The sequence below is a fragment of the Physeter macrocephalus genome, chromosome 11 (assembly GCF_002837175.3).
Source record: "Physeter macrocephalus isolate SW-GA chromosome 11, ASM283717v5, whole genome shotgun sequence".
NCBI classification, from domain to species: Eukaryota; Metazoa; Chordata; class Mammalia; order Artiodactyla; family Physeteridae; genus Physeter; species Physeter macrocephalus.
In genome coordinates this window covers 137,218,172-137,229,306 of record NC_041224.1, presented here as the reverse complement: position 1 = coordinate 137,229,306, position 11,135 = coordinate 137,218,172, and the positions used below count along the sequence as shown (strand labels likewise).

Sequence of the window (11,135 nt, the reverse complement as noted above, 5' to 3'; positions counted from 1 at the left end):
ACGCGGGCCTTTCACTGTTGTGGCCTCTCCTGTTGCAGAGCACAGGCTCCGGACGCACAGGCTCAGCGGCCATGGCTCACGGGCCCAGCCGCTCCGCAGCATGTGGGATCTTCCCGGACCGGGGCATGAACCCATGTCCCCTGCATTGGCAGGCGGACTCTCAACCACTGCATCACCAGGGAAGCCCCAGAATCTTTTGATTTAAGATGTCATGATACAGAATAATATGGTGTAGATAGGGAAGTTGGATTGTATTTGAAATTTCAGAGTTGAGTTGATCTGTTACTTGTCCAAAAAAGCAAGAGTAGATTACAGACGGTATCCAATTTTTTTTTTTAATTAATTTATTTATTATTTTTGGCTGCATTGGGTCTTTGTTGCTACGTGCGGACTTTCTCTAGTTGTGGTGAGTGGGGGCTACTCTTCGTTGTGGTGTGCGGGCTTTTCATTGCAGTGACTTCTCGTTGCGGAGCACAGGCTCTAGGCATGCGGGCTTCAGTAATTGTGGCACATGGGCTCAGTAGTTGTGGCTCACGGGCTCTAGAGCACAGGCTCTCTAGTTGTGGCACATGGGCTTAGTTGCTCCGCGGCATGTGGGATCTTCCTAGACCAGGGATCGAACCTGTGTCCCCTGCATTGGCAGGCAGATTCTTAACCACTGTGCCACCAGGGAAGTCCCCAGTATCCAAATGTTTTAATGTTCAGGGGGAGGTAGCATGGAGAGAAAAGTAAATTGAGTCTGCACTAGTGCAAGTTGGGTGACTGTGATGATTTCCTGCCACCTACAAGGGGTCCTGATATGAAATTGGAAAATGTCCTTTAAAACTCTGACCACCATATGGCTTAGGCCATGGCTAGACAGATGCATTTGAGCACTTGTAGAGAGCTCAGTAGAGAGCTCAGTAGAGATCATGAAAATGAATGCACTTGCTGGAAAGTTTGTGATAGAACCAGAGACTTAACCCTAAGGACATTCATATTGGTCAGGAATGGTGAAGAGACGCATCTGAGGAGGAAAGAAAACATAAGAAACTTTCTGCCTGCAATGAAATAACCTAGGTTCGTTGGTCCTCAGTTGAAGAGGGTGGTTTCGGTCCACACACATTTATCAACTGCTTCTCATATCCCAGTCAGGAGACAACAAGGCTTCAGTTGGACTTGGTGTAAGCAGTTAAGAGCCATGTGCTGTAGGTGAGGTACACACACATTACCATAGAGTTCCTGGGAGCAAGAGGTCTGGGGAATGTTTATGGAGGGGGACTTGATGAATGAGTACAATTTGGACATTAGGAGAATGGGAGAAAATAGTGTTCCTAGAGAGATGTTGATCTGAACAACAGAACGGAGATAAATATTTAAGGAATGACTTGTTCGGCATCCATCCATCCATCTGTGCGCTTACTTAATGTGTTCATTTGAAGTATCTAGTAATTGAACGAGACTGGAGTGAAGGGTGTGGAGAAGGGAACTGTGGGGTGTGTACCAGTTTGGTGGTGGCTGGGAGGCTGAGGAGTTTGGTCTGTGTTTGATCGGCAGAGGAGAACCACTGAGCACTGGCTGTACTTTATGAAGACTGAGCCAGTGAAAGGGGGCATGGAGGTGTGGAGTGGAACCAACTAGAGACAGGCAGAGTTTGGGTGAGAGTTAACCAGGATTGTGACGGTGGGAATGAAAAGAAAGACCTAGATGGAAGGAACTGTAGGACAGCTCATGGAATGGACCATCAAGAGATTGATTTAGGGGGGCTTCCCTGGTGGTGCAGTGGTTAGGATCCCACATGCCGCGGAGCAACTAAGCCCATGCGCCACAACTACTGAGCCTGCGTTCTAGAGCCCACAAGCCCCAACTATGGAAGCCCGCGTGCCTAGAGCCCGTGCTCTGCAACAAGAGAAGCCACCGCAATGAGAAGCCTGAGCACCGCAACAAAGCGTAGCTCCCGCTCGCCGCAACTAGGGAAAGCCTGCGTGCAGCAACGAGGACCCAACGCAGCCAAAAATAATAAATAAATAAATTTAAAAGAAGAGAGAGATTGATTTAGGACAGGTCAGAAATAATTGTGAAGTAGGGAGCCTAGCTTAAAATGTGTCAAGAGGAAAGATAATGAGCTTGGTTTTAAACTTATTTGAGCCTCTTAAGTTGTTCCTGGGTGTCTGAGATTTTACAGCCTGTTATTGCCACACTAAAGAAGTTTAGCTACAACCGGATCTGTTTGATAATATGTCTTGGGATCTAGAACCTGTAGGACCTTCATAAAAGGAACATACATTGGGAAGGACAAGTGTCGGTCTGTTTTCTCGTTGTATGGCCAGGCTCTGGTTACCCTTCCAGTGGTTAAAATGCTGGTGTATGGGAGGTGCTTGCACCCTGCTGGCAGTGCTGCACTCCACTGTGACTTTTCAGGGCTTTGGTCTGTTTCTTTGCTGCATGACCACCTGCTGTGAGATTATCCCTGGGCTCTCTGAATGTAGCCCAAGGGACACAATAGTTTTCTAAGGAAAATCAGATAGCCAGTGAATTTTTCAAACTTAGAATTAGATCTCTTTTCTGCCCAACATGGCTGTTCTTCAGTGCTTACTGTAAGAAAGTCAAGTACTTCCTGTGCTAACCTTAAACTTGATAGTCTTGAGTGATGCTCACTTATGTTGATTACAAATGGAGACCCAGAGTCATTTTAGTGGTGGTCCCCTTTTAATAACCTACTTGAACTAAACTCCCGGTCTCCATACTTAGCGAACGTCATGTAGTTAATTTTATTGAGGTTTTGCTTTCAGTTTAGACTGCAGGAAGACACTTACTGCTTTGGGGGTGGCAGGGGGCAGTGGTAGTGTGCAGTACCCAGGAACTATTTGTACAGCTCATTGTTGGATGTGATTTATTTATTTTAGATTCTGAAGGCCTCCTCAAAACCAAGGAAAAGAATCAGAAACTTTACACTCGAGCACAACGGCATCAGGAGAAAAAGGAGAAGATTCAGAGGCACAATCGCAAACTTGGTGACCTGGTAGAAAAAAAAAACACTGATTTAAGAAGTCATTATGAGCGTCTGGCAAATCTTCGGCGGTCTCACATATTAGAGCTCACCTCTGTCATTTTTCCAATCGAGGAAGTAAAGACAGGTGTGAGGTACAGTGAGTGAGTCTTTTGACTCTAGGAAAATACAAGTTCCAAAAAAAAAAAAAAATTACACAAGTTCCAAAGATCAAGTATCTTTCAAGTATGTCAGCACATTTATTGGGCCTCATTCTGGGTTTTCCTGGTAATGAAATTTAAGTCTTACCTGCTTCAGCAAACAGTAAACACTGCAGGAAGTTGGGGAGGTGGCCAGGGTGAAGGATGGTGGCCCTTGGAGAAGTGAGGCCCAGGCGTGTATACTTGTAGAGCTTCCAGATGAGGGGCAGGCTCACATCCCTGATCAGGAACCATCTCGTGGCTGCAGGGCCACTTGGGCTGTTTATTAGTCAAATGCTGTGAGGCAGGTTTTTGAGCCTCGAAGTCTTAGTTCCTTGTCTGTTAGATGGGGATAATAAATGCCTACTTCACAGAGAAATCATGAGCTAAGATGGAAGAAAACACCTCGGGCTTTCTTACTTGGTGGGCAGGACATGCTGACTCCGCCTTTTCCTGGTAACCAGCATGTCAAGCACTGGTCGTCTCACTGGCTGTAGTGCACAGACACCCTCAGGAGTCCGTGGGATGGACAGGATGGTGGTTCCCACCTGGCTGTTCATCAGAGTCACTCAGGAACTTTAGGAAAAGACAGGTTCCAGAGGACACAGCTCCAGCCTCCCAGTTCATCTCATAATACTTTATTTTTTAAACTTCCCCAGATGATGCTGGTGATCATCTAGGTTCTGAAACTTCCACTGAAGAGTTTCGATTGCTTTCTGACTAACCATCGGGCTATTCCAGCTGAGGATTTCCCTGTCCCTTCTGGTTACCCTTACTTTCTGGCACCTTTCCCTGGAATTGGACAGTCAGTGAACTGTTGCTGCTTAGGCCTTAGTGTTTGCTGCCTCTGCTTCAGTCTTTCCTTTCGTCTGTTGCCAGAGTTGGCTTCCTAAAAGCCTAAAGTTCTGATTGTTGCTTCTAGCTCGACAGCCTGCTCTCTGACTCTTACCAAGTAATTTGTCGTTAGTAATAGTTAGCAAATATAAAAATAAAAAGGCAGATGCAAAATAGAGAAGAATTCAAAGCTCAGAAATAGACCCCAAGGTGGCGTTTTGAATCAGTGGGGAAAAGTTGGATTATCCAAAAATTGGTGTAAAGACAGCTGGCCAGGGCTTTGAGGGGGAAAAAGCTGACAGACAGAAATACTCTGTCAAATTAAATTCTCATGGGCCCAGATAGCGATGTTAGAACACATTATAGTAAACAAAGACTAGGATACTGTTTCAGATTTTAGGAGACTAAGGAGACTGACAAGTGAATAGAAAGTCACAGGAGAGAAATTGTGGAGAAAATCTTTCTCTTCCATGCCTGTGCTGTTTAAATCTTGTATGTTAGTATATATTACTATATATCATGAATTTTTTTAAGCTGATAGTTTTGAAGTTATCCCTATCGTAAGATTTCTTGTTCATTCACATTTCTTCTCAACCTGCCTTGAGTGGAAGGAGGAAGTAGAGGTACAGCTTAGAACTGGCCACAGTGCCCTCCCCCAGTCCTGTCTGGACAGCCAGTAGGAGTGCACTTATGTGCACCTGGTGGCAGAGGAAGAAGGATTGAGAGCCACTGGCCGAGAGGATGGATTCCAAACTTAGCGCAGCACAGAAGGCCCTTCCCAGCCTGTGCATTTCGTCCCCCTCTTGCACCGCCATCTCCTGGCACTTCCTTCGTGCCTCCTGCAGCCAACCGCGCCGACCCCTCTGCTCCCCGAACGCAGCACGTTCTCCCCCACCTGCACGGTGCCTGCCGAGCCTCCCCATGCACCTCCCGTGCCCCAGGCCAGCAGTGCTCAGAGCGTGGTCTGTGGACCTCTCTGGGTCCCTGAGGCCCTTTCACGGGGTCTGTGCAGTCAAAACTATTTTCATAATAATACTAACACTTTGTTTTCCCTTTTCACTCTGTGGACATTTGCACTGGTGGCTCAGAAGCCATGGTGGGTAAAACCTCTGTCTTGACAGATATCAAGGCAGTGACGCCATACTGTAGTAATCGTTGTGTTCCACAGTGTCTTTGCGGTGTACAAAACCAGCCAGTTTCACATCAAGAACACTATTGATGAAGCAGCAGAAATTACTCATTCTATTTAAATTATGTCTCGACCCCTGCATGCACATGTGATTGTGCCATGCAGCGAGATAGGAAGTCTGCAGAAAGCACATTTGCTGCATGCTGAAAGCCGCGGTGGCTCAAGGGAGAGCCCTTGAGTGAGTTGTAAGCAAAACTAGTTGGTTTTTGCACGGAACACTGTATCTACTTGAAAGCACAACGGAAAGATGTGGGTATTAAAGAGATTTTTTCAAAAGTCATGATCAGTGCTGCACTGTGCTGTGAACTCAGCTGGTAAACAAATAATGTCACCCTTTGCTAATTTTCTTGTTTTGAAAAATACAGATTTTTTTCATAAAAACATGCTATGTTACATGTAATGGGTTTCTTATTTTTGAATCAGTTAATAATTTAAAATTTTCTCAGATTTCTAATACAGTAAATATTAATAGATCTAACCCACATACAGAAAACTCTTTGGGATCCTCAAAATGTTTTAGGCATGTAAGGGGGGTCTTGAGACCAAATAGTTTGAAAACCTAACACTTGAAGCCCTAGTTCATGGTGCCGTCTTCCTCACATGCTGTGGGCTTCTGTGCCACAGCTAGTTTGACCTTCACCTCTGATGGAATTGCTCATCTCTGTATATTCCAATTAAATTCCTGTCCTCACGTGCATCTTCCCAATGTTCTGCATATCTGCCAAGTAATTGCATGCTCTTCAAAACCCAGCCCCTTGACATCCATACGCATCTTCGGTTTTTAGAGATCCCACAGACGTGTCTTCAGAGAGTGACAGCGCCATGACCTCCAGCACCGTGAGCAAGCTTGCCGAAGCCCGGAGAACAACTTACCTCTCGGGGAGATGGGTCTGTGACGATCACAACGGGGACACCAGCGTTAGCATTACAGGGCCTTGGATTAGCCTTCCCAACAACGGGGACTACTCTGCCTACTACAGTTGGGTGGAAGAGAAGAAAACCACGCAGGGGCCTGGTGAGAAGCAAGACAGTCTTTGAAAACTTTTATAAATATATTTTTTTAATTGAGGTAAAATTCATGTAACAAAATGAACAGTTTTAGAGGAAGCAATTCAGTGGCATTTAGTGCATTCACAGTGTTGTGCAACCATCACCTCTGTCTAGATCCAAAGCATTTTTTTCACTCCAAACAAAAACTCTGGGGCTTGAAGCAGTCACTCGCATTCCCACCTCTTCCCAGCCCTTGGGAACCACTGTTGTGCTTTCTGTCTCTATAGGTGTCTCTTCTGGATATTTCATATATATGGGATCATACAATATGTGGCCGTTTGTGTCTGGCTTTTTTTCATTTAGCATAGTGTTTTCAAGGTTCATCCACATTGTAGCATGTATCAGCATTTCATTCTTTTTATGACTGAATAATACTTCATTGCATGAATATGCCACATTTTTATCTATCAGTGGATGGACTGAAAACATGTATTTTTTTTAGACATTTCACCATTTTGGGGTTAATATTGTTTTATTTATATAAAAAGATCTATTTAAAGAAGTGTATTTAACCTGTTGGGTCCCATTTTTATAAGTTTCTAACTTTGTGAAGAACTTTTTTTATCAGTCCTAAATGGAGATTGAAATACCCCAGTAGAAAAACCCTTTACAATTTCAGTAGCTTCTCTTTGGTGGAGAAAGATTATTCATTTAGTCATCCAGCAAGTATTTAGTGAGTATGTGCTTTCTGTCATGCACAGTGCAGGTGCTACAAAGGTGATGTCACCAAGACAAGTGTAGCCCTATGCCTTTCTTTGGAGAGGAAGGGAAGCAAGTAATGATAAAGGCAGCATACACTGAGTATGGGCTGTGGATGACGGAACCAGCAGCTTCAGGGATGGGGCTACAGAGGAAGGAACTATTTCTCCATAGGGTAGTCAGGGGAGGCCTCTCTGAGGAGGTGACATTTAAGTTGGGCATTAATTGTTTGGATAAATAATACATTATCAGGTCGAAGCAGCTCAGACATCAGTTTCATTTGTGCTGGCTCCATTTAGGCCCATTTGCTTAGCTTACATTCCACTCAGCAAAGATCATAAACAATGAAATATTAATGTCTGGCCATGGACCTTTTATTACTAAAGAGTAAAGCATAGCCATCAATAATGTATTGACAAAACCACAAATCACAAAAATCCAGGTTCATTAATATTTTTGTTGAAATTAAAGCTGTTTTTGTATGGCTCTTGGTTTTATACTTTAGATATGGAGCATAATAACCCTGCTTACACGATTAGCGCTGCGTTGTGCTATGCGACTCAGCTGGTCAACATTTTGTCTCATATACTCGACGTAAATCTTCCCAAAAAGCTGTGCAACAGGCAAGTAATTGAAGACGGTGATGTCATCTTTGTCACGGCTCTCTCATGTTCCTATTGTGGTCTTTATTCTAATTAAAACAAAAACAAGAATTTAAGTATTATCAAGAGAGAAAAGGTCTGACCATGAAATATTGAGATTGATTTCATAAGCCTAATGTGCAAATTTGTGTCATTATCTTACAATTGCACATGAATTCTCCCATGTGAAAAGGTAATTTAAGGGAAAGCCAGGATATTCAGAGGGCATGCTTATGTGTAAGAACTGGATAAATTGTAACACTTCGATTTTTTTTTTTGATTTTTTTTTTAAATGAAAAACGTGGTTTAAAAATTTTTTTAATTGTAAAGGTTTATAGTCCACCCAGTTCCTAGGAAGACCTTCCTGTCTCCCTCCAGTTATCCTTGCATTTCAAGTAAATATTAATGTGTGTTATTACCACTACCACCACCCCCCTTTAAACACAAATGGTATCATGCTAAACTAAGGTATTTTGCACCTTGCTTTTTAAATTTGTTATTTATTTACGAAGATTTGTTGAGCACCTGCTATGTGCTAGGCACTGTTCTAGGCACTGAGGGGGTACAGTGGTGATGAAAACATAACCTCTGCCCTTCTGGCACTTAACTTTAACGGAGAGACACATGATAAACGAACAGTATGTCAGGTGGTGATGAGTGCTCGGGAGACCATTAGAGCAGGTGAAAGAGCGGGACTATGAGGGCAAGGAAGGGTTTACCACGTCTGACTGGGCAGGTGTGGAATCACATGTCAACCTGGAGGAGGCCGGGAGCAGGCCAAAGGGATCCCTGGGCAAGGAGAAGGGCAGCTGCAGAGCCCGGGGAGAGTGAGAGAACGAGGCAGCAGGGACAGGAGGCTGCAGATTCTGTGGCGCCTTATAGGGCCATTGTTGGCTTTCAGCTGTCACTCTGCCTAACGTGGATAGTAGCAAAGTTTTCGTTTGTACAGATGTACCAAGATCATACTGGTCTGCTCTGTCCCCTATTTATACTTCAAGGAATAATCTTGTACATTCGTTGGTTTATTAGTGTGCAAGCATTTGTGTAGAGTGAGTTTTCAGAAGTAGGATTGCTTGGTCAAAAGATATGTGCATTTGTAATTTTATGGATGTGGTGAAATTGCTATGAGAGCAGTAGTTCATCCTTAGAAGAGTTTCCGTTAAGTGCAATTTAAGAGCAAAGGACATGGGGTATGTTTTGTACTGAACTGTAGTGTAAAGCATACTCTTCAAAATGAACATTTTAACATAGAATTTCTTCAAAAATCACAACTTTACAAATCATACATTTGTTTTACAGTGAATTTTGTGGAGAAAACCTCAGCAAACAGAAATTTACTCGAGCAGTGAAGAAACTAAATACAAATATTCTTTACCTGTGCTTTTCTCAGGTATGGAAAATAACGCTGTGAGCTAAGTTTTAATTTGTTACGTGGTTGAAAATATTAATCAGTTTTTTTCTTTTTCTAGCATGTAAATTTAGATCAATTACAACCACTGCATACTCTCAGGAATCTAATGTACTTGGTCAGTCCGAATGCTGAACACCTAGGCAGGTAAGAAGGGTGTTTGTTACTTTTCTCTAAGTGGTGGTGTTACGACGACTTTTAAGTAGAGTTGCTGTACGCACACATATACAAAGATAACACAGTTCTGTATGGAAGGAAACAAGGGCTAGTCATATTTGATCCCTTATGGTCCTTATATAATCATTTCTCAGAGGAAATTAGTATCAAGCATTTTTAACACCTAAAACAGAATAGAAGAACCCTTATATTCCTGGAGTAGGGACTTCTTGTGCTGTCCCTGAAGACCAAAGTCTGTTACTTTGAATCCACGCCTGATTCTTCCTTAGCTCTAATAGCTCTCCTGATTCTTGTGCATTTTCTTTTGTGCCTGTTCATTCTTTCCCATCATAACAGTTCTTCACAATTTTCTTTTTGTCACTGAGTCCATCTGGCCACCATTTGTTGGAGATAAAGGGTATGAGAAGTTTATGAGATGAACTAGTTTGAAATCCATTATCTTAAAAACAGGAGTAACGAAAAAGACCAACCACGACTGGTCTATGGGATCTTTTTAGTCTCTCAGCCCTTAAAAGCATGACATAGATGAGGCTTATCTTTAGGACCAAACAAGACCCATTCTCTGGGTGCTTATCTTTTTCCCTTGCTCTGAGCAGTCTCTATACATTTCTGCAGATATGACTCGGTTAATGTATTTGAACTTCTGAAAGAGAAGAAAGAAAAACAAAAGGTGGGAAAGTTCTTTTGGGACTCCCTTCCCCATCATTCATTTTCTTTGACACTGGAACTGTGGCTCAAGGGGAGACCCCCTCCATGTTCCAGTGAAATTAACCTTGGTAATCTGCCCTTAACCTTGTTTTGTGTTTCTTCTCTTCCTCAACACCCCCCCCCATTTAAAACCATAGTTAACTTTCCTGGGACACAGACCCCTCTGGGAAAAGCTGTGAAATCTCTCCAGGAAACTGCACATACACCTAGAATTTTGTGCCATTTTAGAGGGAGTTCATTCTCCTTACCCCAAATCCCATTCATTAGTTTATAAGCCTCAGAAACCTGTTAGAAATCCATCCCATTTTTAGTGGTTGATTCCTGTGAGTTTGCTTGCCATCCTCTCTATACGTTATTTGTAAAGCAGTCCACGTTAGGAAATATATCCTTAATAATAACAGCTAATATTTATTGAGCCAATATTTATTGACTGTGCCAGCTGCTTTACCTGCATAAGATCAACCTGATAGATGGGAGAAAAAAAATGAATAAAATTCAGTTCCCATTAATAATTTAAGGAAAACAATCAGCAAATTCAAAATAGGTTATTAATAAAGGATACTTACTACAAACCACAGCAAAAACTACTATACTTAATGACATGTTACTTACATTGATATTTAATAGAACCTTTCCCTTATAGTCAGGAAAAGCCAAGAATGCCTACTACCACTGCTATGTTAACATTGCTGTGGAGGCCTAGCCAAGGCAAAAGATTTTACAAAGAAGTAAGGTGTGTTTATATTGGAAAGAAGGTGAGATTGGTAGATGGTGTGATTATTGAACTGGTTATCCAAGAGAACTAAGAAACTCTTAGAAATGATAGTTCAGTATGGTGCCTAGATACAAGCTCAACGTACAAAGACCAATTGCTTTCTTATATGCCAACAACAACTAGTTAGAAAATGTAATGGAAAAAAGGTCCCTTTTATTGTAGCAACAAAAAATATAAATTATATAAGAATAATCCTTACAAAATATTTGTAAACCTATATAAAGAAAATATGAAACTTAAAAAAAAAATTATTCAACATGTATTTCCTGAATGTCTGTCAGGCACTGTATGAGGTATGGGACTGAATGAAAGTAAGCGCGATGCCGCAAAGACCCTTAGGATTTTCTAGGATGGGAAGCCTCAGTATGGTAAAAATGCCACTTCTGCCCAAAAGGAAACCTGATCAGAATTTCAACAGATATTTCATGGAACTTTGTTAAGCTGATTCCAAAGTTCAACTAGAAGCACAGTCTGAAAGGAAATTTT

At 42.4% G+C, this 11,135-nt stretch overlaps 1 protein-coding gene across 3 annotated transcripts in view; it reads left to right on the top strand.

Annotated features, from left to right (window-relative positions):
* Positions 1-11,135, top strand: part of ATG14 (autophagy related 14) — a 72,971-nt gene that overhangs the window by 18,582 nt on the left and 43,254 nt on the right. For all 3 annotated transcript variants that reach the window (XR_008618672.1, XR_008618671.1, XM_007113607.3), the window contains exons 5-9: positions 2,886-3,123; positions 5,977-6,206; positions 7,446-7,563; positions 8,881-8,971; positions 9,051-9,136. Coding sequence is in view for 1 of the 3 variants with exons in the window: in XM_007113607.3 (XP_007113669.1) it covers positions 2,886-3,123; positions 5,977-6,206; positions 7,446-7,563; positions 8,881-8,971; positions 9,051-9,136 (763 nt within the window). In the remaining 2 variants the exon portion in view is untranslated. The remainder of the gene's footprint in view (positions 1-2,885; positions 3,124-5,976; positions 6,207-7,445; positions 7,564-8,880; positions 8,972-9,050; positions 9,137-11,135) is intronic.